The following is a 20,914-nucleotide window of genomic DNA, read 5'->3' as shown; positions in this document are numbered from 1 at the left end:
GGAATTCAGGCTAAGCAAGAGTGGAGACTTTGGTGAACACTCTGGCAATTCAGCTAAGGCCATTTCATAAAGGGCAGGGGGGGGGGGGGGGATTGAAATAGACCCACCCTAAAAAAGCACTCTAAAAAAGCATAAAACCAAGCCTCATATATGCTGGTAATTTAACTCCTGCTAGAAAAAAATTCAAAACTCTTTAAATACCAATAACATAATCCACAGGATGATTCCAAAGTTTCTTACTTGAAAGACTAACAGAAGTAGGAGCACCTAAGTGGCTGAATCGGTTAAGCATCTAACCCTTGGTTCCAGCTCAGGTCACGATCTCACAGTTTTGTGGGTTCAAGCCCTGCATCAGGTTCTGCACTGGCAGGACAGAGCGTGCTTGAGATTCTCTCTCACCCTCTCTCTCTGATCCTCCCTCACTCAACATTGTCTCTGTTTCTCTCAAAATAAATAAGTAAACTTAAAAAAAAGAAAGAAAAACTGACAGAAGTAGAATTTGAACCTAAAGGAGATTTAACGGAATGGCCAACAGCAGAACCTATCCATGACTGTGAACTAAAATTGTACCATTTTATGATGGGCTAAATGTTTTTTAGGAATCAAACCTTTCCTATGCACAAACATATAAAAGAGATTTTAAATTGACAGTTTCCTATCACATTATGGTGTTAATAAATAAACCAAATTATAAAATAAAATAAAAACAAAAAAGGCTTTCCCTATTCCCAATATTCAACAAGACCTTACTAGCTTATCCAATAGTAAATACTCAACCCAACTCAAGAGATTTACTTAGCACCTACCTATATGTTTCCAGAGTTATCTAGCTCACTGACATTGGTTTCAAGGAGGGGACATCCAAATAATTACTCTTTTCATGAGTATTTAAGTACTAAGTACTAAAGGTAGGCACTGGGAACCCAAAATGAAACAAAAAATACGATTCCTGCTTTTCAAGGTCTCCTACATTACCGAGAGAGGTAGACACACAAACCAAAAGGTACTGCAACATAAGTGCTGTAATACAGAGGCAAGTACTAAGGGGGGGAAGATAAGAGGGCACATTTAACTTTCCACAGAGAAGAAAAGAATATCAGGATGGCAGAGAAGAGCATAGCTTTAATGTCCAGACAAAAGTGGATCATTTTTTGTATATGTCAAATGAGGATATCTACTTCACAGGGCTGCTGTGGGTTTTAAAATTATGTACACCTACAAACACACACACACACACACACACACACACACACACACACACACTCTTCTATCACAGCATCTGGTACACAGTGTATGTTAAATAAATTACCATTACTAGGGTGTGCAAGTTATCAATTTATTGGCTCTCCATTCCAAATCCACTCTTCTTTGCCCTGCACTTTGTGATACTGGACTTGGATCCTGCAAAAAGTTCTCCGTCATCAGGTGGCAGAATTTTAAGTTTCATCAATAGAAAGCACTGGAATGACCCCCTGCAAGGCAATGATAACAGTAAGACACTTCTGTTTCAGTTACTGATCCCTTATTGTTATTATTCATCACTAGAGCCTGGCATCCACCTAGAAGCGTTCCAACTGGCCATTAGACCACTCTCTCTCTCTCTACCAGCAGCCATATCCAGCACATACCCTCCAGCAATGGCAGGCCACTTCCAGAGGCCAGTCCTGGCCAACTCTCATCCTCTAAGACGAGACCACTTCTAGAGAACAGTGCTAACCTACACCTCTAACAGGTTTCTTCTCCATCCGAAGGCTGTGTGTACCTATGACAGACACTCTGTCTTCTAAGAAGTTTAAATCTCCCTCTTTTTGTAGTTAACCAGCCTCTACTAGTTAATAATCCTTTATATTAAGTTTACCCTGCTCAAATAATAAGCATGGTTTCTGCTCCTTACTGCAAGTAAGGTCAATATAATTGAAGGGTGGGCTGCTGTGGGACAGGATTGAGAAAGATTAGATTAGGAAAATTTTTTTCAAAATCAGAAGTCAGCCTTCATGCTGTGAATAACAGGGGTCCATGGTGGATTTCAAGCAAGACACATGTCAGATTTGCATTTTACAAAAATCTCCCAGGTGGTAGTATAGAGAATGATAGGGTGAAGGTAAAACTTGGAGGGAGGCAAAGTACTAGAAGAACACTGTGACTGACGTTACTAGAATTCATTAACATTTCCCATTCCCTAGACACTCAGGAACACGACATATTGCAGGCCATGCCCTGCAATTTCCTTGGCCATAGGAATGTTTATAAACTGCTGTGAATCACTTGTGAGTAGAAACAGCTAAGAGCTGGTGCTTAATTACCTACACTCCCTTCTGCTGCTGCAAACCCTGAGGCCCCACATTGAAATGGCAGAGTTAGGAGACAGCAGCCCTTGAATGACAAGGTGCAGGGTCCCCTGCAGTACTGGTTTATGGAACATAAGGAGAAACAAGCCACTGAGATTTTAGGCCACTTAGATTTGGTGGTTATGTGTTACCGTGGCATCAACTAGCCTATGCTCTACTCCTTTGACCCTAAGGTATCCACAGACACATTTCTACCCATATTTAAATGTCAATGCAACAATTATATGGCATGCTTCCACCTAAATGATGAAATTATTCTTCATACAAATGAATATCCCATCACTCACTCCCCCACTCCTCAGGTGACCCTAACAGTCACTATTTCTATTTTTGGATGATGTTATTTCGTCTCCTAGTTTAGTTACAATGCCATCAAAATATTCTGCATCCTAAATACTACATTGTGAAGTCAACCACCAACATTCTAACTAACATTAAAATATTAAAACATTCTAATATTTAGAAAGGTAAGAAAGAAAACAAATTATGTAGTATGTACAAACATTATACAATAAGTGGTTATCTATCACTGCACAGGAAACCATACCAGGACTTGGTGGTTTTAAAGAACAACTATTTTATTACCTCTTGTGATTCTGTAGGTTGTCTGAGATCATGTAGGCAGTTCTTCCACTGGTCTCACCTGGGGCTTCTCACCTGGTTGCAGTCGGGTGACAGGTGAGACTGGAGTCATCTCTTCAGATAATGGGGACATTATGACAACAGGATCCCTCTCCCTCTTCACGTAATCTTCCCACAGGGTCCCTCTGGTAAGGTAGTCAGACTTATTTCATGGTGGCTCAGGTCTCTCAAAAGTAAATGTCCGAAGAGCGAGAAAGTGGAAGCGACCAGTCCTCTTAAAGACTAGGTCTAGGATTGGCAGAGCATACTTCTGCATTCAAGTGGTTAACACGAGTCACAGAGCAGCTTATACAGATGTAGGTGGGAACTACACATAAGCATTAATAGCAGGAGCTGTGGTTCATTAAGGGCCATCTTTAGAGCCCAGTCAACCAGAGGCCAGGAAGAAAATATCCAATATTACTATAGTCCTTATTTCCATAATTCTTGAGGCTAGAAGTGCAATGGGTGCCATCTTTAGAGGCTAGTCTACCAGAGGCCAGGAATAAAATATCCAGCATTACTGATTTCCATAATTCTTGAGGCTAGAAGTACAAGGGTGTTTGCTTCCCAAGGTAGCACCTACCTCATTGGATCGTAACTGTTTCCTGTTCCATATCCCCAGAGATTGCAGGCACTGGGGCAATCCCTGACACACTCTGGGCAATTAGGGATTATTTACCAAATAAGGACATTTTATAAATATCTGCACCTATGTCATTGCAATGAGTACACAGTTCCTTAGCTACTCAAGGCAAAAAAACCTCAATTTAATATTAAAGTGTCATTAAACTCATTTGTAATCAGTTTAATTTTAAAGCCAGAAGAATATGTAGTTTTAATTATCATCCTAGTAAGTAGGATACATACATTGGAATCAACGAGGTTTTAAGTTTTACAGTTGTTTTTTAATGTATGTTTTAAAGTCATCTTCTAGGCAAGGAATAATACTCAAACTTTTTCCATTTAAAAAATACTCATGAAGTATGCCTGGGTGGCTCGGTCAGTTAAGCGTCTGACTCTTAGTTTCAGCTCAGGTCATGATCTTGTGGCTTCATGGGTTTGAGCCCCACCTAGGGCTCTGTGCTGACAGCGTGGCAACAGCTTGTGATTCTCTCTCTCTCTCTCTCTCTCTCTCTCTCTCTCTCTCTCCCTCTCTCTCTGCCCCTCCCCTACTCGTGCTGTCGCTGTCTCTTTCAAAATAAATAAACTTTTAAAAAATATATTAAAAAAACTTAAATATTCATAAAATCACTATGTCAAAGAGAGATCTACACCCCATGTTCACTGCAGCATTATTTTTTTTTTATTTTTTTTTAACGTTTATTTATTTTTGAGACAGAGAGAGACAGAGCATGAACAGGGGAGGGGCAGAGAGAGAGGGAGACACAGAATCTGAAACAGGCTCCAGGCTCTGAGCTGTCAGCACAGAGCCCGACACGGGGCTCGAACTCACGGACCGTGAGATCATGACCTGAGCCGAAGTCAGACGCTTAACCGACCGAGCCACCCAGGCGCCCCTGCAGCATTATTTATAATAGCCAGACATGGAAACAACCTAAGTGTCCATCTACAGATGAGTGGATAAAGAAAATGTGGTACACGTGTGCTCACGGAAAAACTATTCAGCCATAAAAAAGAAAGAAATCTTGCATTCCTGACATGTTTGGATCTTGAGGGCATTATGCTAAGTAAGACAGAGAAAGATAAATACAGTATGATCTCACTTATATGTGGAATCTAAAAAAACAAACTCATAGAAAAAGAGATCAGATTTGTGGTTGCCAGAGGCAGGGGGTGAGAGGTAAGGGAATCAAGCGAAGGTGGTCAAAAAGTACAAACTTCCAGTTTATGAGATAAGTAAGTACTGGGATATAATGCACAACAGGATGACTATAGTGAACAATGCTGTTTGGTATATTTGAAGTTGCTAAGAGAGCAAATCCCAAAAGATTTCATCACAAGGGGAAAAATTCTTTTTTGAAACAATATGAGGTGATAGATGCTAATAAATAAAATTTCTGTGACAGCCATGTCATAATATATACATATATGAAGTCATTGTGTTGTACCCCTTAAACTTATGCAATTTTATACGTCAATTATGTCAGTGAAACTTCAGGGGGTGGATTAAATACCCATATCTGCCAAGAAGTATGAGATCCCTCAAAACTTTATTTGGTTCATTATCAAATACCACTTTAATTAAAAGTCTTTATAACAGATTTAAAATAAAGGTTATAGAGTATAGCTTACATTATTATCTACTTCCTGTATATTATCTCCTTGAAGGCGAAAGGTCTAACTTTAGCGGTTTGGAATTTCTGTCAACCCAGACACAGTATTCTATGCATACATTTTTTTCATTCCCAAATTTCATCTTCTCTGCTGGCGGGATTACTAGTGACTCAAAGAATACATTAAGGTAAATGAAGTGGTGACGGAGAGAACAGTATGTCAGGAGAGATAGAAAGGTGATCTGACTCCACAGGAAGTGGTGACACACCTAAGAAATCAGTTATTTTGAGCATCCCAAGGCAGGTGCTCACTTTGGTTGGGGTCACATATACATGATCTGATGGCTGAGGAGCGCGGTCAAGTAGACCCAGTTCTGACATCCTCAAGAACCTTTCAGATGGGGAAGCATTTCCAAAGAGAACACTTGTTTTACAAAGATCTGACAATGAATTTTTTTTCTTGCCTATAAATTTTATTTGGAGATAACAAAGTTAAAAATAAGTAATGCTATTTTCCTACTCTTTACACCCGTTTGACAGAAAATAAAATTTCAAACCCACTAGAACCTGGAGACTCTCACCACATATCCTGGGTCCCATTGTGGCCCTAACTTCCCTGGTCTCACAACCATCCGCATACATATGAGCCCATGGCTTGTGATGCAGCTTCAGCAGATATCCCTGATTAAATCTATTGTGTTCAATTATTACCACCCAGGAAGAATCAAGCCATGAGGAAATGGAACAAAGGTCAAGCACAAGAGAAAGGTGGGATACAGAAATTACTGGAAGGCTGGGCACATGAAATAGGCTAAGTTGACAGGGAATTCAATGGGAAGGAATTTAAAAGGAAATCGTGAAAACCCTAGAGCAGCAAAAAGGCAAAAAAAGATTAGGATGGACTTCCATGAGAAGTTATTTGGGGGGGAGGGGGGGGATAAAAGGTATAAAGGAAAGATAAGGGCAAACTTCACCTAATTCACAATTCTGTCTCCAGCAGTATTTACTCTTGCAAGCTTAGTGGAATTGGGGGAGAGGTGCAGAGACTATGAAGTTGACCAAGAATATAAAATCCCGACCTTGCCGACTCCGATGCACCTTTCTTTCTCGCATGTCACCTAACACTCACCTAGAAAGCACAGCACAAAATGAATATCCACTGGTCGGCTGATTAAAAAGCTGTTTTAAGAGTCAGAGAACAACTCCCTTCGCAGAGGTGATCTCTCTACCTCCGCATCCTTCTGTGTTCCTACAGGCTCAGTTCTAGCCTCTCTCAAAATGTAAGCTTCCCACATCCCGGTCCTTCGGGGGTGGGGGGTGGGGGTGTCTCAGTCATCACAGAAACTCAGGGCTCTGTAGGTGCGGAACCGTGTTCACATTAGCTTCTGGGGGAAAGGGGATGGAGGTGGGAGGGCAGGGGTTGCGGGTAACTGAGGTCATCAAGGTGGGGCTAGGTCCTTGGGAACTGGGTAGGTAAGCCGCAGCCAGACCTGCCTGTTTGCCATGTCCGCACCCACCCGAGGAAGGAAGAGCCAAGTCTCCCACAGGGCACAACTCCGGAGCACGCGTGCAGAGTCCAGCGAAGCCACCTTCAAAGCGGCCGCAGCCCCCCATTCCAGCAATAGGAGGCGGAGGGGGAAGATGGGCAGGATGCTCTCGCCTCACCAGGGTGTCCTGCCCTACATCCTGGCGCTGAGCCTGTCCTCCGCCCAGTCCACACTGGGAATGCTAGGGCCGGAGAAAAACCCTAGGACAAGCCAAGTTGAACTAGATCTTCCACCAGAGGACGCCTGGGGGCGGGGCAAGATGTGGGGGCGGGGCTGAGGGCCTGGAGCCCCGGAAGAGCCCCTTTCACCTCTAGACTGGGCGTCTTGTCCTCTCTCTACACTTAACAGTCCCGCTTCGGATTACTACCAGTCGCAAGGCTCCTAGGCTGGCTTCCTGCGAAAACTCTAATAGCCGCCTGCCCCTCCGCAAGAATGCATTACCTAGTGCCACGGTCACGGTTGCCGTCATAGGCACCCTCAACCCCACCCCTGGCCTGCCCGCGGTCCCTCTCTCTCCCCACCCGCACCTGCCCGTAACCAGCAAGCTCCCTGGGCCCGCAGGTGTGGACAACGGCGGGATTCCACGACCCGCAGAGGCCCACCAGCTCTGGGGAGGGCAAGGGGAGACGTGATCCGGGGCCGCCCCCCAGGCTGATGTCCCAGGTGCGTCCGAACCCCTGAGTCACCGCTAGGCAGGACGCTAATGGCCTGGGAGGCCCGCGGTGCCAGCCGGGGTGCCTCCTTGGCTTCCTCGTCCAAGTCCGAGGGAGGGAGCGGGATTCTAACCCTTTGGGGTCCTGCTGCACCACTGCTTCTGCACCTCTCTGCAAAGCTCTTCTCTCATTCCGGATCCCTGAAACCCTTAGAAGCACAGCTGCTGATTCTGCTATGTGATTCTGCCTGCTTTTAAGAAATATTATGGGGATGGGGTGGGGGGTCAGCTGAGTTTTCTTGAATAGTTATGGTAAACTTTGAGGCAAAAATTTAATCTCAGTCGATGTCCATGGAGGAGTGGCCTTGTATGGATATGACCTGTCGTTCAGTAGTGTTTAGATTGTCCTTAAGAACGTCTTCCACTTCCACTTTCAATTTCCCTTGAAATTGACTTCCATAGAATTTAAGTTACTATTTATTACTGATGTGATATATGAGGGTCCACAGATGGTTTCTTGGTGAGAAAGGAAACCCCTGATTTCTATGCAATGTTGAGTTGAACAATTTAGCAGTATAAAGTACGTTTCCTGCCTGCCCTGAGGGAGGGCCAGTGTGATAGTGACCAAGTCAGTTGACTATTGGAACCAACTGTGCCCTTCTTTTCTTTCCAGTCTGTGCCTTTCAAGAAACATGGAGGTAATTCATGGCAGGCCCTACTATTGCAGAGAGCTTGAAGGAGCTGACCTATTGTCAAACACCTTTTACTCTAATGAATTGCACACTCCATTACAAACAGCTACTCGCCCAACTGCCTCCGAGGACAGGTAAAACGTAAATAATTACAAAACGTACAAAACGTAATTACAAAACGTTACAAAACGTAAATAATTACAAAGGGCTTTAATATATTAGTTTATTTTTATATGTGAGAAAAAAAAACACTCAGATAGAGGGCTCTTCTGTTTATCACACCTTAGGGATGGCATAACATGACAATTAACTAAACTGTAGTGTCCACATCTGTTAGGAACTTGATCAAAAGTAAGTTGGTGTGCATCTTTACAAGGCACACATCAATTTCATTCACAACATTCTAAAATTCCAGAATGATCACTTCCTTCATTTGAAAATTAATCTGTTTTGATCAAACTTTTTATTTTATCAGGAGTAGTATAAGTGGTTCCCTATCATCCCCTGACACCATCTGTTCAAAAACACTCCCAGAATCCGTTGTTCAAGGTTGCCATTTAAATCTTTGCTTCACCAAATTTCCTGTAACACACTAATTACAAATTACTATTTAAATTGCATCTAACGTATGTTGATTGATTGCTGTAAACACTGTGGACACTGTACCAAATGCTTTGTATATAGCGATTCTTTTAATCCTCACAACAACCCTATGAGATAAGTACTATTATTTTCACTATTTTACATATGAAGCAACAGGTGCAAACAAGTAATTTTCTAAGATCTCAGTGCCAGCTCTCTGTATTGTATTTATTTGAATCATTTTGAGGAAAAAGAAAAAAATCTCAAAACACTTAGATGGTTAAAAAAAAAAAAAAGCGCCTGTATGGTTATTTTGTTCAGTTTGGTTTGGTTTTATTTATAATTTCACTTGATCAAATCTCTCGTTTAAGAATTCCTTCTTTAAGAAATCATACAGAAAGCCACCCAGCCTCAGTTTACACTTCCAAAATGGGACATCACTACCACACAGGCAGTCCATCCCAATTTTGAATGCTATTGGTTATCAGATAATTTCTTTCTACTGAGGACATTTTTCCTCCTCATAATTTCTACCTGCTGACCCTGGTTCTTCTCTCCATGCAAAATAAGAATAATCTACCTATCATCTCCATGACAGCAGCCCTTCAAGAGTTCAAAGATCTTTTTGGCTCTGTAAGAGTTCTCTTTGCCAGGCTAAATACTGCTGCTCTGCAAACTTAACTCTTCCTTCTTGAATCTGGGCTTTCACCATCTTGATCAGACTTCCATGGATCCAGTCCAGTTTGTAAACATGCTCTTTATATGAAAAAAGAAGCTTTTCTTTTCCTAATTATAAAACTAACACATTCCTCATAAATAATTTAGAAATCCTGGAAATCCACAAAGAAAACAAGTTTTCCATTTTTCTAACAAAAGGAAAAGCTATGAAATTAAAACAAAAGGAAGAAAACCTCTGTACTTCCTTTATCCAGAATAACCACCGTTAACACCATGATATGTGTCTTCTCCATTTTTTTAACCTAAAGATCATATTTAACATATTTTGTAAACTGACATTTTCATTAAATGAAAAGGAATATTTTCGTATTTGTGGGAAAGAGGACTCAGCTCACTTCTACTAAGTCAGTCCTTGCTACCCATGCTCTTCTGTTTCCTGATTCCCCAAAATGGCTGTCGGTCCTAAATTCCTACTCAGCTCCAAGAGTCATCAGAATCGGACAGGCTTCCCTTGAGTCAGAGGAAACTCTTAGCAGATTGTTCATGATCTGGGGATAGACAACTGTCCCTGGCTCAAAAACAGCAACATAAAATTTTATATTTGGTCAAAAGGAATCTGAGTAGGAATTTAAGGCTGTCCTATCTGACTGAATTCACTAACAGCATGTATATAAGGCTTTTCACTGAAATTATCTCTTCTACCTAAATGGTCCTATGGTTGGTTAGTAATTGGCCCCAAAACCTTTTCAGTAGCATGAAATTTAAGAGAAGCATCTTTGAGGGGTGCCTGGATGGCTCAGCTAGTTAAGCATCCGACTCATAGTTTTTGCTCAGGTCCTAATGTCAGTGAGTCTGAGTTCTGAATTGCGATGACAGTGAAGAGTCTGCTTGGGATTCTCTTTCTCTCTTTCTCTGCCCCTCCCCTGCTCTCTCTCTCTCTTTCTCTCTCTCTCAAAATAAACTTAAAAAAAAAAAAGGAGAGAAGCATCTCTGAGAAAATATTGCTTTTTATTAACTGCCTATAAAATTAAATACAATATATGTTCAGTTACCTGCAAACTACAATAAGGTACTCCTTGAAGCAGTAGGTAGGTACAACCATGTTCCTGACTCCTAATAACTAAAATTTGCTTTCCCTTTTATTCCATATGAATTCTTTCCTATCATAGTCCCCAAATGGGAAAGCCAGGATGATCATGCATTCTCAGAACCCCGTTTTTTAACCCCCTCTTAAAAAGCAGCTGGGCAGCATACAGAAGTTCCCTTTTTCTTCTGAACTGCTCTGAAAAGTGTCATCATGGTAACATTGGAACCTCTACTCTGTCAATGCTGAGGCTTACTTCTTCAGAGGAAGTTCAGGGTCTATGGCTCCCAACTCAAACCTCAAGGTATCTCAAAGCAAAACACAACAAAAAGCTCCTGGCCTTTAGGGTTTACCCTTCATAATGATAAGGATGAACATGAGTCCTAGCATATGTTAGCTCTCAGCAGTTTAGTTTTCTAAACTTGGATGTACTTAAAGGGATGCCTTTTTAAAATATCATAGTGTATTCTGAACTCTGTAATTTTAACAGCAACACAAAATGACTTCCTCACATCAGTGTACTTTTTCTTTTCAGAGTAGGCAGCCTAGCTCCAGTGTTATCCAGCACTGGTATGCAGACAGAACACATCAGAACTACCTGAGCAGCTTTGTAAAAATAGAGAGTCCTGGGCTCTGATGTGAGTCTAGGAAATCTGCATTTTTAGAAGTTTTTCAGCTTACTTGGAGAACCAGTGGGCTAACAGAAAGCACTGAAAACAGTAAGAAAACCAGGACTATGGTTGTAACTTCCCCACTGACCAAAAGCGAGTTACTCTTCATACTTTGGTTACTTTCTTCACTGGTGTATTTTAGAACAAGCATAGTAGTCACTATTATATATACTCTGACTTGATCTCTTTTAAAAGTATTAATAAACAGATGGTATTCTTTTGTATTTCTTCCACTGAAAATTTAAGAATGGCTGATACTGCTATTTAGAATCATGACAGAGGTCTATCTCCTTTTTCCATTCAGTTGGCATCTCCTTATCTCTAGCAAGTTCTCTAGCTCATTAAGCAAACAAACATCAATTAGAGAAGTGCCTTGAGAATTGCTTAAGATTTCATCATTGGTTCTCATTTGTTTCTGAATTCATTCCACTGCTTTTAGATTCTTTAACTTTTTTGTTATTGTTACTACTAGTTCTCTGCCAACTAAAAATGAGAAGATGTTTGTTCTGAGCTTCCTTTAATCATTCCTTCCAATAATTACTGGCTAAATTCAGCTCCCCCAAGTAGAATGTAATACTCAAAACTCCACAGTGACTCCAAAGCAAGATGCTGGTTCATCCTTAGGAAACACATCTTTCTCAAAAACAAGTAAACATTTAATTTTATGTGGTCACAGATTGCAGTACTAATCATTTATTATTATTTTCTTTGTTATGGAGACATGTATTATTTAAGCTTTCACATTACTTAATCCTAAAACTTCAATATTTATGTTCCTAGTTCCTTCTATACAATGCTGTCAATATTAAAGCTAAGGGGGGAAATGTGAGACCCTAAAATAAAGGAGAAACAGGACTTATTTTTGCATTTGCCTTCTATTTTAAATGGATTCCTACAACTTACTGGCTTTAGATGGATACCAACCCAAATGATTGATTAACATTTTCTACTGGCTCATCTTCCTAGGACAATGTAATATATGGAGGTCAGATATTGAGAAATTGACTCATCTAATTTAAATATAACTTTTAAAACTTAGATATTAAAGCTCAGGTTGTCATTAATCAAATGTACTTAAATATTTTTCACTTGTCATGTCCTCCAAACCGTGTCTACTGATCATAGCCATAAAGCTGGTGAAAGCCTCAGAGGTCTGAGAGCTGAATACCGCCATCCCTTCGACAGCACCCTAAATCAATGGTCACCTAGATTCTCCTTGACGAGCAAGTGCAGAGATGGGCAAACTTATTCTGTAAAGGGCCAGACAGGAAATACAGGTGGCCATTGAACAGCACAGATTTGAACTGCATGGATTCACTTATATGCAGATTTTTTTCCAACAAATACAGTATGGTAATATAAATGTATTTTCTTTTCCTTATGATTTTAACACTTTCTCTAGTTCACTTTATTGTAAGAATACAATACATAATACACATAACATACAAAATATATGTGTCCACATGTGTGTACACTATTACAAAATAGTGTAATCAACTGTTTATGTTATCTGTAAGGTTCTTTGGTCAACAGTAGACTTAATAGTTAGGTTTGGGGGGAGTCAAAAGTCATACGCTGATTTTCAACTGCATGAGGGGTCAGCACCCCTAATTCCCATGTTATTCAAGGGTCAACTGTACTTTAGGCTTTAAAGTCTCTGTCGAACTACTCAACTCTTCTATGGCCAAAAAAACAGCCATAGACAATAGACAATATATAATGAATGGTTGTGGCTGCATTCCAACAGAATTCTACTGACAAAAACAGGCAGCAGGTTGGATTTGGCCTATAAGCCATGGTTTGCCAACACCTATCTAGTGACTTTATGAGATAAAGCATTCCATTTATAAAAGACAGTGTTAGTTCTTCATTCCATTCAGCAGATATTTACAGGGGATTACATTAAGCCAAGTGCTATACAGGTACAAAGAAGTTCCACAGTCCATACCCCTCTCTCTCTGAGCTCCTCTCCCGTGTTTCTAATTGGATCCCACTGCTCAGACAATACAGTCCAAAGGGCTTACAAGGCCCAGAGGCTCTGGTTCTTGTTTTCCTCTCTTGCTTTATCTCTTACCATAGCTCTTCTCTACTGTGCTTCAAATTCCTGAGTTCTGTATTATCTCTACTGATTTGGCCCAAAATTCCACTCCCATTTGCTCAGCCCTTAAGATCTGGATAAGTTCCACTCAAATCTTTATACCTTCTGAAAGTCCAAAGCCTTCCTCAAAACTTTACAAATTCCCAGGGTGGGGTGGAGGTGATCATTACTGACTTTCTGACTTTGGTTTTTCCTTTGGTTCCACTTAATACTGCTTCTGTTCAACAACACTTTGACCCAGACGTGAAACACATTCTTCAGTTTCCTCCACAGACCTCATCCACACAGAGCATTTGTGAGCCTGGTAAACTTCCCTGATCAGTTATAGGTCAAGAGGAAGAATCACATCGCACCATACAACACATAACTTAAAGTCCCTTCTTAGCTGTAACCTCTGTATTCTTAAAAGTCCCTGAACTCAGTTGTCACTAGGGTTCCTCACTGACTTTTCACCCAAGTGCAGTGTCCAGTCTCCTAATATCTTGATGGCTTCTCCCTTCATCTCCCTGTAACCTCTCATCTTCCTCTCACAAGAGCAAAACACCAAATCCCTCCCACAGCAGAGCAGCTTAGTCAGTCTTAGGTGGCTTGGTATCATACTGACACCCATATTCATGGAGTCTCTACATCTATATCAAGTGGCCTAACAAAATATTTTATCAAACAAAACAGATCCTTTCCTAAGAAGGGTTCTAGAGCCAAGGCTGTCAGAAATTTTCAATTCCATAATCTTTTTAACCTCTTAGCCTTTTGACATGTTATTCCCCCACCTAAATGTCTCATTCTTTAGAACTCATTCCCCCAACAATCTTTCCTCCAAAAAGGAATCTTGTTGGTCCTGAAGGTACCTGGGGATATGCTACCTATCCTGGACCACTGAAATCCAAGGTCAGGTGGTGGGCAGATGAAAATTTGGACAGAAGATAATAAGAGGGGTGGTTTACTTCTAATTTAGCTCTAATATGAGATAGTAATCTTTTGGAGCTTATTGTAGAGATGCTTTCCTTTAGATTTCTCACCTGACTGATTTCTGTACTGCTCACCCCACAGCATCCTTAAAACAAAAATGAAATTGGAAACAATTGGCACTGCCTTAAGGGCAAAAGTGGCTCCTGTGCTTTTTTACCTCTCTGTAGCCCTATTTTCCCTTTTTTTTCTTTTTAATTTTTTATTTAAATTCCAGATAGTTAACATATAGTGAGTATTGGTTTCAGGAGTAGAATTCAGTGATTCACCACTTACACACAACATCCAGTGCTCATCACAAGTGCCCTCCTTAGTACCCATCACCTCACCTGTCTAGCCCATCCCTCACCCACCTCCCTCCATCAACCCTCAGTTTGTTCGCTATCTTTAAGAGTCTCTCATGGTTTGCTTCCCTCTCTCTTTTCCCCCCTCCCATATGTTCATGTTCCTTAAATTCTACATGAGTGAAATCATATAGTATTTGTCTCTGACTGACTTATTTCACTTAGCATAATATACTCTAGCTCCATCCATATCATTGCAAATGGTAAGATTTCATTCTTTTTGATGGCTGGGTAATATTCCATCATGTGTGTATGTATGTATATGTATATATGTATGTATATTTATATATGTATATATATGTGTGTCTATATATGTGTGTGTATACACACACACACACACACACACACACACACACACCCCACACGTTCTTTATCCATTCATCAGTCAATGGACATTTGGGCTCTCTCCATAGTTTAGCTATTGTTGATAGTGCTACTATAAACATCAGGGTACATGTACCCCTTCAAATCTGTATTTTTGTATCCTCTGGGTAAATACATAGTAGTACGATTGCTGGATCATAGGGTAGTTCTATTTTTGAGGGGCAGGGGCCTCCATACTGTTCTCCAGAATGGCTGCACCAGTTTGTATTCCCACCAACAGTGCAAAAGGGTTCCCCTTTTTCCACATCCTCGCCAATATTTGTTGTTTCCTGAGTTGTTAATTTTAGCTATTCTGACAGGTGTGAGGTGGTATCTCACTGTGGTTTTGATTTGTATTTCCTTGATGATGAGTAATGTTGAGCATCTTTTCATGTGTCTGTTAGCCATCTGGATGTCTTCTTTGGAAAAGTGTCTACTCATGTCTTCTGCCCATTTCTTAACTGAATTATATGTTTTTGGTGTTGCATTTCATAAATTCTTTATAGATTTTGTATACTAACCCTTTCTAGCTATGTCATTTGCAAATATCTTCTCTCGCCCTGCAGGCTGCCTTTTAGTTTTGTTGATTTCCTATTTTCCCTCTTATGGATCTCTGGTATTCCCTATCTTGTTAACAACTAGTCACTTTCAAAAAAGTATTTTTCTTCTTTTCTTTTCAGCATTTTGTTTTGTTTTAGTCTGTCTCCTCCAGGTAAATCAATAAGGTCAGACAGAAATAGATTTTAACTTCTCTAAGAAAATTTAACCCAAAAGTGTAATTGCTTCCCTTTTTAAGATCTTCATGTCATTGTCTGCTTTCCAGGAAAACCACCTAGACGATAAATATCTGTAGCCCATCATATATTTGCATTATATATTTGCAAGACACTTTATCTTGGGGATTTTGTGGTGAGTATGGCAGAGTCCTTGTCTACAGTGACTTGTCCTTTTTGCTGTGCTATGGAAACTGTGATGAATCAGTGTTCTTTGTTCTCTACAACATCATACTGTTCATCTCTTGGCAACAGATTACCAGCTTATTATAAAAGGATAAAGCTTTGAAACAGCTAGGTGAAATACATGCATAGGACAAGCTATGTGGAAAGGTACCCAGAACTTCCACGCTCTCTGAGTGCACTACTCTCCCCACGTTGCCATGTATTCATCAACCCAGAAGCTCCCTTCTCAGTGCTTTTGGTTGTTTTCAGTGGGAAAGATATTCCAAATAATCTAGACAGCCATAACTGGAGACTTAAGTCATTAAATCCTTACTAATTAGGAAGCAGATTTTTTGTCACGTATTCTTAAGTGTTTTGTAAGGCCTTCTTCTAGGCAGAAGCTTCCATTCTTGTGTCAATGGCTACAGTCCAGGAAACGAATCCATCTCTCTGTCTTCACTCATGCATGCACTCATTCAAAAGACATCACTGGATATGTTCTATAAAGCATGGTTACAAGAGTGAACTGGTTAGAGTCCTTGCTCTCCACTTCCTTGTTAAGAACGAGCAGGAAGAGCCATGTGAATTACCAGTTTTTAAGATCAGAAAACCCTACCAGCCAACTTATGAAATTTCCACATCTCCAGCCCACTGAATGGCACAGTTATAAGGGACGAGAAACTTTAGCATGCATAACAATCATCTAGAGGGCTTATTAAAACAGATTACAGGGGCCCACCTCCAGAAATTGTGATTCCTAGGTCTGAAGCAGAGCCTGAGAATTTGTATTTCTAGCAAGCTTTTAGAGAGATGCTGATGCTTGGTCCATGGTCCACACTTTGAGAACCACTATGAAAGGAGCTCTAGATAAAGCTTAGGAGCAAATGCTTCTGCTCCTTTGCAGGACTCTCCATTTTTAAAAATCAAAAGATAATCCATAGCCAAAACCATTCAAGGGGGAAACAATATTCTTTTCAACAAATGGTGCTGGGACAACTGGATAGCCACATGCAAAAAAAAAAAAAAAAAAAAAAAAAATGAAGCTGTATCCTTATCTCACACCATGTATAAAAATTAACAACAAATCAACATGGATCAAAGACCTAAAGATAAGAGTTAAAACATAAAAACTATTAAAAGAAAATAGGGGTAAATCTTCATGATCTTGGATTTGGCAGCATATTCTTAGATATGACACAAAAGCACAAGAAATAAAAGAAAAATTGATAAGCTGGACTTTATGAATATTAAAAACTTTCATGCCCCAAAGAACACTATCAAGAAAATAAAAAGACAACATATAGAATAGGAGAAAATACTTGTAAGTCATATATCTGAGAAGGGACTTTATCTACAAGTTTTATACCTCAGTAATAAAAAGAAAGCTCAGGGCCCCTGGGTGGCTCAGTTGGTTAAGCATCCGACTTCGGCTCAGGTCATGATCTTGAGGTTTGTGAGTTCGAGCCCCCATTGGGCTCTGTGCTGACTGCTCGGAGCCTGGAGCTGCTTCAGATTCTGTGTCCCCCTCTCTCTCTGCCCCTCCCCTGCTTGTGCTCTGTGTGTGTCTCTCTCAAAAATAAATAAACGTTAAAAAAAATTTAAAAAAAGAAAAAAAAAGCCCAATTTGAAAATGGCAAAGGACCTGAATAATACACATTTCTCCAAAGAACATACATGAAATGGCCAATAAGCACATGAAAAGATGCTCAACATCATTAGTCATTAGGAAAATGCAAATCCAAACCATAAAGAGATACTACTTCACATGCCCTAGGAGGGCTATACAAGAACCTAGAGATGGACAGGGGCGCCTGGGTGGCGCAGTCGGTTAGGCGTCCGACTTCAGCCGGGTCACGATCTCGCGGTCCGTGAGTTCGAGCCCCGCGTCAGGCTCTGGGCTGATGGCTCGGAGCCTGGAGCCTGTTTCTGATTCTGTGTCTCCCTCTCTCTCTGCCCCTCCCCCGTTCATGCTCTGTCTCTCTCTGTCCCAAAAATGAATAAACGTTGAAAAAAAAAAAAAATTTTTAAAGAACCTAGAGATGGACAGAAAGTAGATTAGTAGTTGCTTGGGGCTAGGGTGGGGATGGGCAAGTGTGGAAATAAACAATGGCTAAAGGGCACAAGGTTTCTTTTTGAGGTGATGAAAATGCTCTAAAATTATCGTATGATGGTTGTACATATTTGTGAATATACTAAAAACCATTTAATTGTATACTTTAAATGGATGAATTGTATGGTATGTATATTATATCTCAATAAAGATATTTAAAAGAAAGAAGTACATGGAGTACAACTACAAATCACCATCATCGTCATCATCATCATCTGTAGGCCCTCAAAAATGTAACCTCTTTCCTTCAGCAATTCGAGGATGCCCAAGTAACCAGTATCTATCATAACGTACCCAACACTGAGAATTCTGTGTTTTAATAATGTAATCTAAAAATAATTTTAAAGCTATAGGAATTTTAGTTGTTTGTCTTAGTGTGTTCGGGCTGCTATAACAAAGTCCTCCCGACTGGGCGGCTTCTTAGAAGCAACATTGATTTCTCACAGTTCTGGTCCAGGCTTGAAGTCCAGGATCACTGTGCCAGCATGGTTGCATTCTGGTAAAAGCCTTCTTCCTGGTTTGTAGCTGGCACCTTTTTGCTGTATCATCACATGGAGGAAGGGGCTGGCAAGCTCTCTGAGGTCTCTTAAGAGCATGAGTCCCATTCATGAGGGCTCCGCTCTTGACCTAGTCACTGAGTAAAGGGCCCACCTTATACCGTCACACTGGGCATTGGGATTTCAACACATGAATTTGGGGGACACAAACATTCCGACCATAGCATTCCATAGTATTCCATGCTGAAGTGATTTCAAAAGTATCTCTTTTTTCACAGATATCAGGAATTAAGGGAGTCATTCCAACAATGTAGACTTCCATGGGGTGCTGACAGAGAATATGGTGGGGTAATACCCATTTCACTCCCTGAGGAGCACAGGCCAAAATGTGAACCTCCTCATGTCATGGGCAAAGGACATCAGCATTATGGATTTGGTGGAGAAACCTGGCCAAGGTAAATAAACTTCCTGCTCCTTACATAGAGATCTTTATTTTGCATTTTTCTTTGCTCTTTGTTTCCATTGTGAGTCTTGTTGTTAACTTAAATCTACCTCCAAATTTATTTCTTTTACTATTTATGAAAAGACACAGATGGAAAAACTAATTATATAATTTCTAATTGTGAAATCTGTAAAAAAAAAATCTGTTTATGGATGTCTTTGCTATCCTGAGAGATGTTCAATTATTGTGATCAGAAATTTTGATTAATTCCCTTGCTAATCACATTTTATCTAAAACTATATGAGAATATTCCAGAGAGATATTAAATTTAAAATGTTTTTGCTTGAACAAATAGCTGGCCTCATTTGTATACATGTTGTTGATTTTTGGAACTTTTGATTTCTAATTTGTTCATCAATCTGTAGTCATTAGAATCTACTGGGCATTGTTTTCAAGTAATAAAATATTTCAATAATCACTTGTAACTCTTAAAGTCACTCTTTCAGCGACTTTATTCAAAACATATTAAAACTGAAGAGAAAGAAAAAAAAATCTGAGCAGCAAATTAAATGTCACATTAACTATTTACTAAAAATATGAAATTTTAAAAAACTATGAAATTTACTCAAAGCACAATCTATCAAACCTTCCCACAGAGCCTACCTACTCCTGCTTTATCCAACAATGCTGCTTACCTGGTTTACTAACAGTCTAGCTAACTAGTTTTTTGTTCTAAAGCAGTTTCAAAAAATACATTAGGAAAGACAAGCTGCAGGTAGAAAGAGAAACAATAATGACATGTGGCAGCTAACGACCTTACTGAATAAAAAGCAGACAAATGAAAAGGCCTGTCAGTCCAATGGGAAAGCTGCAAATACTGACATATTACAGATAGCAAGGACCTCAAGATCATGAATTCATCCAACAGATTTCTTCAAGTCCCCACTCTCATGGAACTTACGTTCTAATATAATATAGAGAGATTTATAATATCGTTGTACAGTAGCCACATTGTTATCCTGGTTTTACAATACATGGAGACCCAGAAGATTCAGTACCTTTCCCTGGATCACACAACTGTGAAGTTGTGGAACAGGGACCGGAGTCCAGATTTATTTGACCCCAAAGACCAAGTTCTTTTCATCTGTCCATTCTGTTCATCATTCACTCCAGCTATTCATTTATTCAGCAGTTTTGAGCATTGTTCTAGACTAGGGTTGTATGTATCTCTTTACGGACTCTGCATCTATTGTCCTCAAAGTTTACATATTAAAAAAACACACAACATTCTAAAAGGATCAGAACTGTACTCACAGAATTCAAGAGTGTAAAAGAAGAGCCAAAGACAGGTTTCTTAAGGGACATCCAGTTTGAAATGAGAGGTTTGTGTCTGGTGCCTCACTGAATGCAGCCCTAGGCCACTGGGAGATAAAGTACTTGTTCCAATTAGAATGCCCATCATCCCTGGCTCAGAAATGCAGGTTGCTGTACTCTATTCTCTTCACAACTATGTTAAACGTTATCACTTTGGCATATTTATCTCTTAAAAATATATTTAGGACAAAGTCCTATTTTCTGATACAATGCACATTACTTGGCAAACAACTACAGAATAGGTTTTACTTGTCTCCTAATAGGGAATAACTTCTGTCACAATATTTTCCTTTCTCCCCAAAAAGGGCCTTTTGTTTAATAACAGAATATTTTCCAGCTCTCTGAGGGGTCAAGCCTCATCCCGGTCCATATAAAATCTTGCTCTAACAATCACACCCTACCACCTTCCCTAATGGGGATTTTCAGTGGGGTGCTGTGGTGCCACACATTCACCCCATCCTCACCCCTTTGCCTCGCCAGCCCTCCACTCATATGACTTTATAAATTGAAAGTACCTGCTTCTTTTTTTTTTTTTAAGTTTATTTATTTATTTTGAGAGAGAGAAAGAGAAAGGGAGGGAAAGGGAAGGGGCAGACAAAGAGGGAGACAGAGCCCCAAGCAGGCTCTGCACTGTCAGCACAGAGTCTGACATGGGGCTCAATCTCACTTT

The 20,914-nt window shown here is 40.2% G+C and overlaps 1 protein-coding gene and 1 long non-coding RNA gene across 4 annotated transcripts in view; one reads left to right on the top strand and one right to left on the bottom strand.

Moving 5' to 3' along the window:
* Window positions 1-1,322: 1,322 nt before the first annotated feature.
* On the bottom strand, window positions 1,323-7,217 carry LOC123606573. Of its 3 annotated transcripts, XR_006716343.1 has the most exons (4): window positions 7,062-7,153; window positions 6,336-6,953; window positions 2,934-3,240; window positions 1,323-1,472 (listed from the first exon to the last, which is right to left on the bottom strand). It is a non-coding gene; the product is annotated as an uncharacterized LOC123606573 (long non-coding RNA). The 3 variants fall into 3 exon arrangements; XR_006716342.1 differs by having other exon boundaries at window positions 6,336-7,217; XR_006716345.1 differs by having other exon boundaries at window positions 6,724-7,217.
* A 97-nt stretch (window positions 7,218-7,314) lies between these two features.
* Window positions 7,315-20,914, top strand: part of CA2H7orf31 (chromosome A2 C7orf31 homolog) — a 44,606-nt gene continuing 31,006 nt past the window's right edge. Inside the window, exons 1-3 of the mRNA XM_045495116.1 lie at window positions 7,315-7,416; window positions 8,079-8,231; window positions 18,707-18,883. Of these exons, the coding sequence (XP_045351072.1) occupies window positions 8,098-8,231; window positions 18,707-18,883 (311 nt within the window). The 5' untranslated portion in view covers window positions 7,315-7,416; window positions 8,079-8,097. The remainder of the gene's footprint in view (window positions 7,417-8,078; window positions 8,232-18,706; window positions 18,884-20,914) is intronic.

This window comes from Leopardus geoffroyi, chromosome A2, assembly GCF_018350155.1.
Source record: "Leopardus geoffroyi isolate Oge1 chromosome A2, O.geoffroyi_Oge1_pat1.0, whole genome shotgun sequence".
NCBI classification, from domain to species: Eukaryota; Metazoa; Chordata; class Mammalia; order Carnivora; family Felidae; genus Leopardus; species Leopardus geoffroyi.
This window is presented reverse-complemented; position numbering and strand designations above follow the sequence as displayed.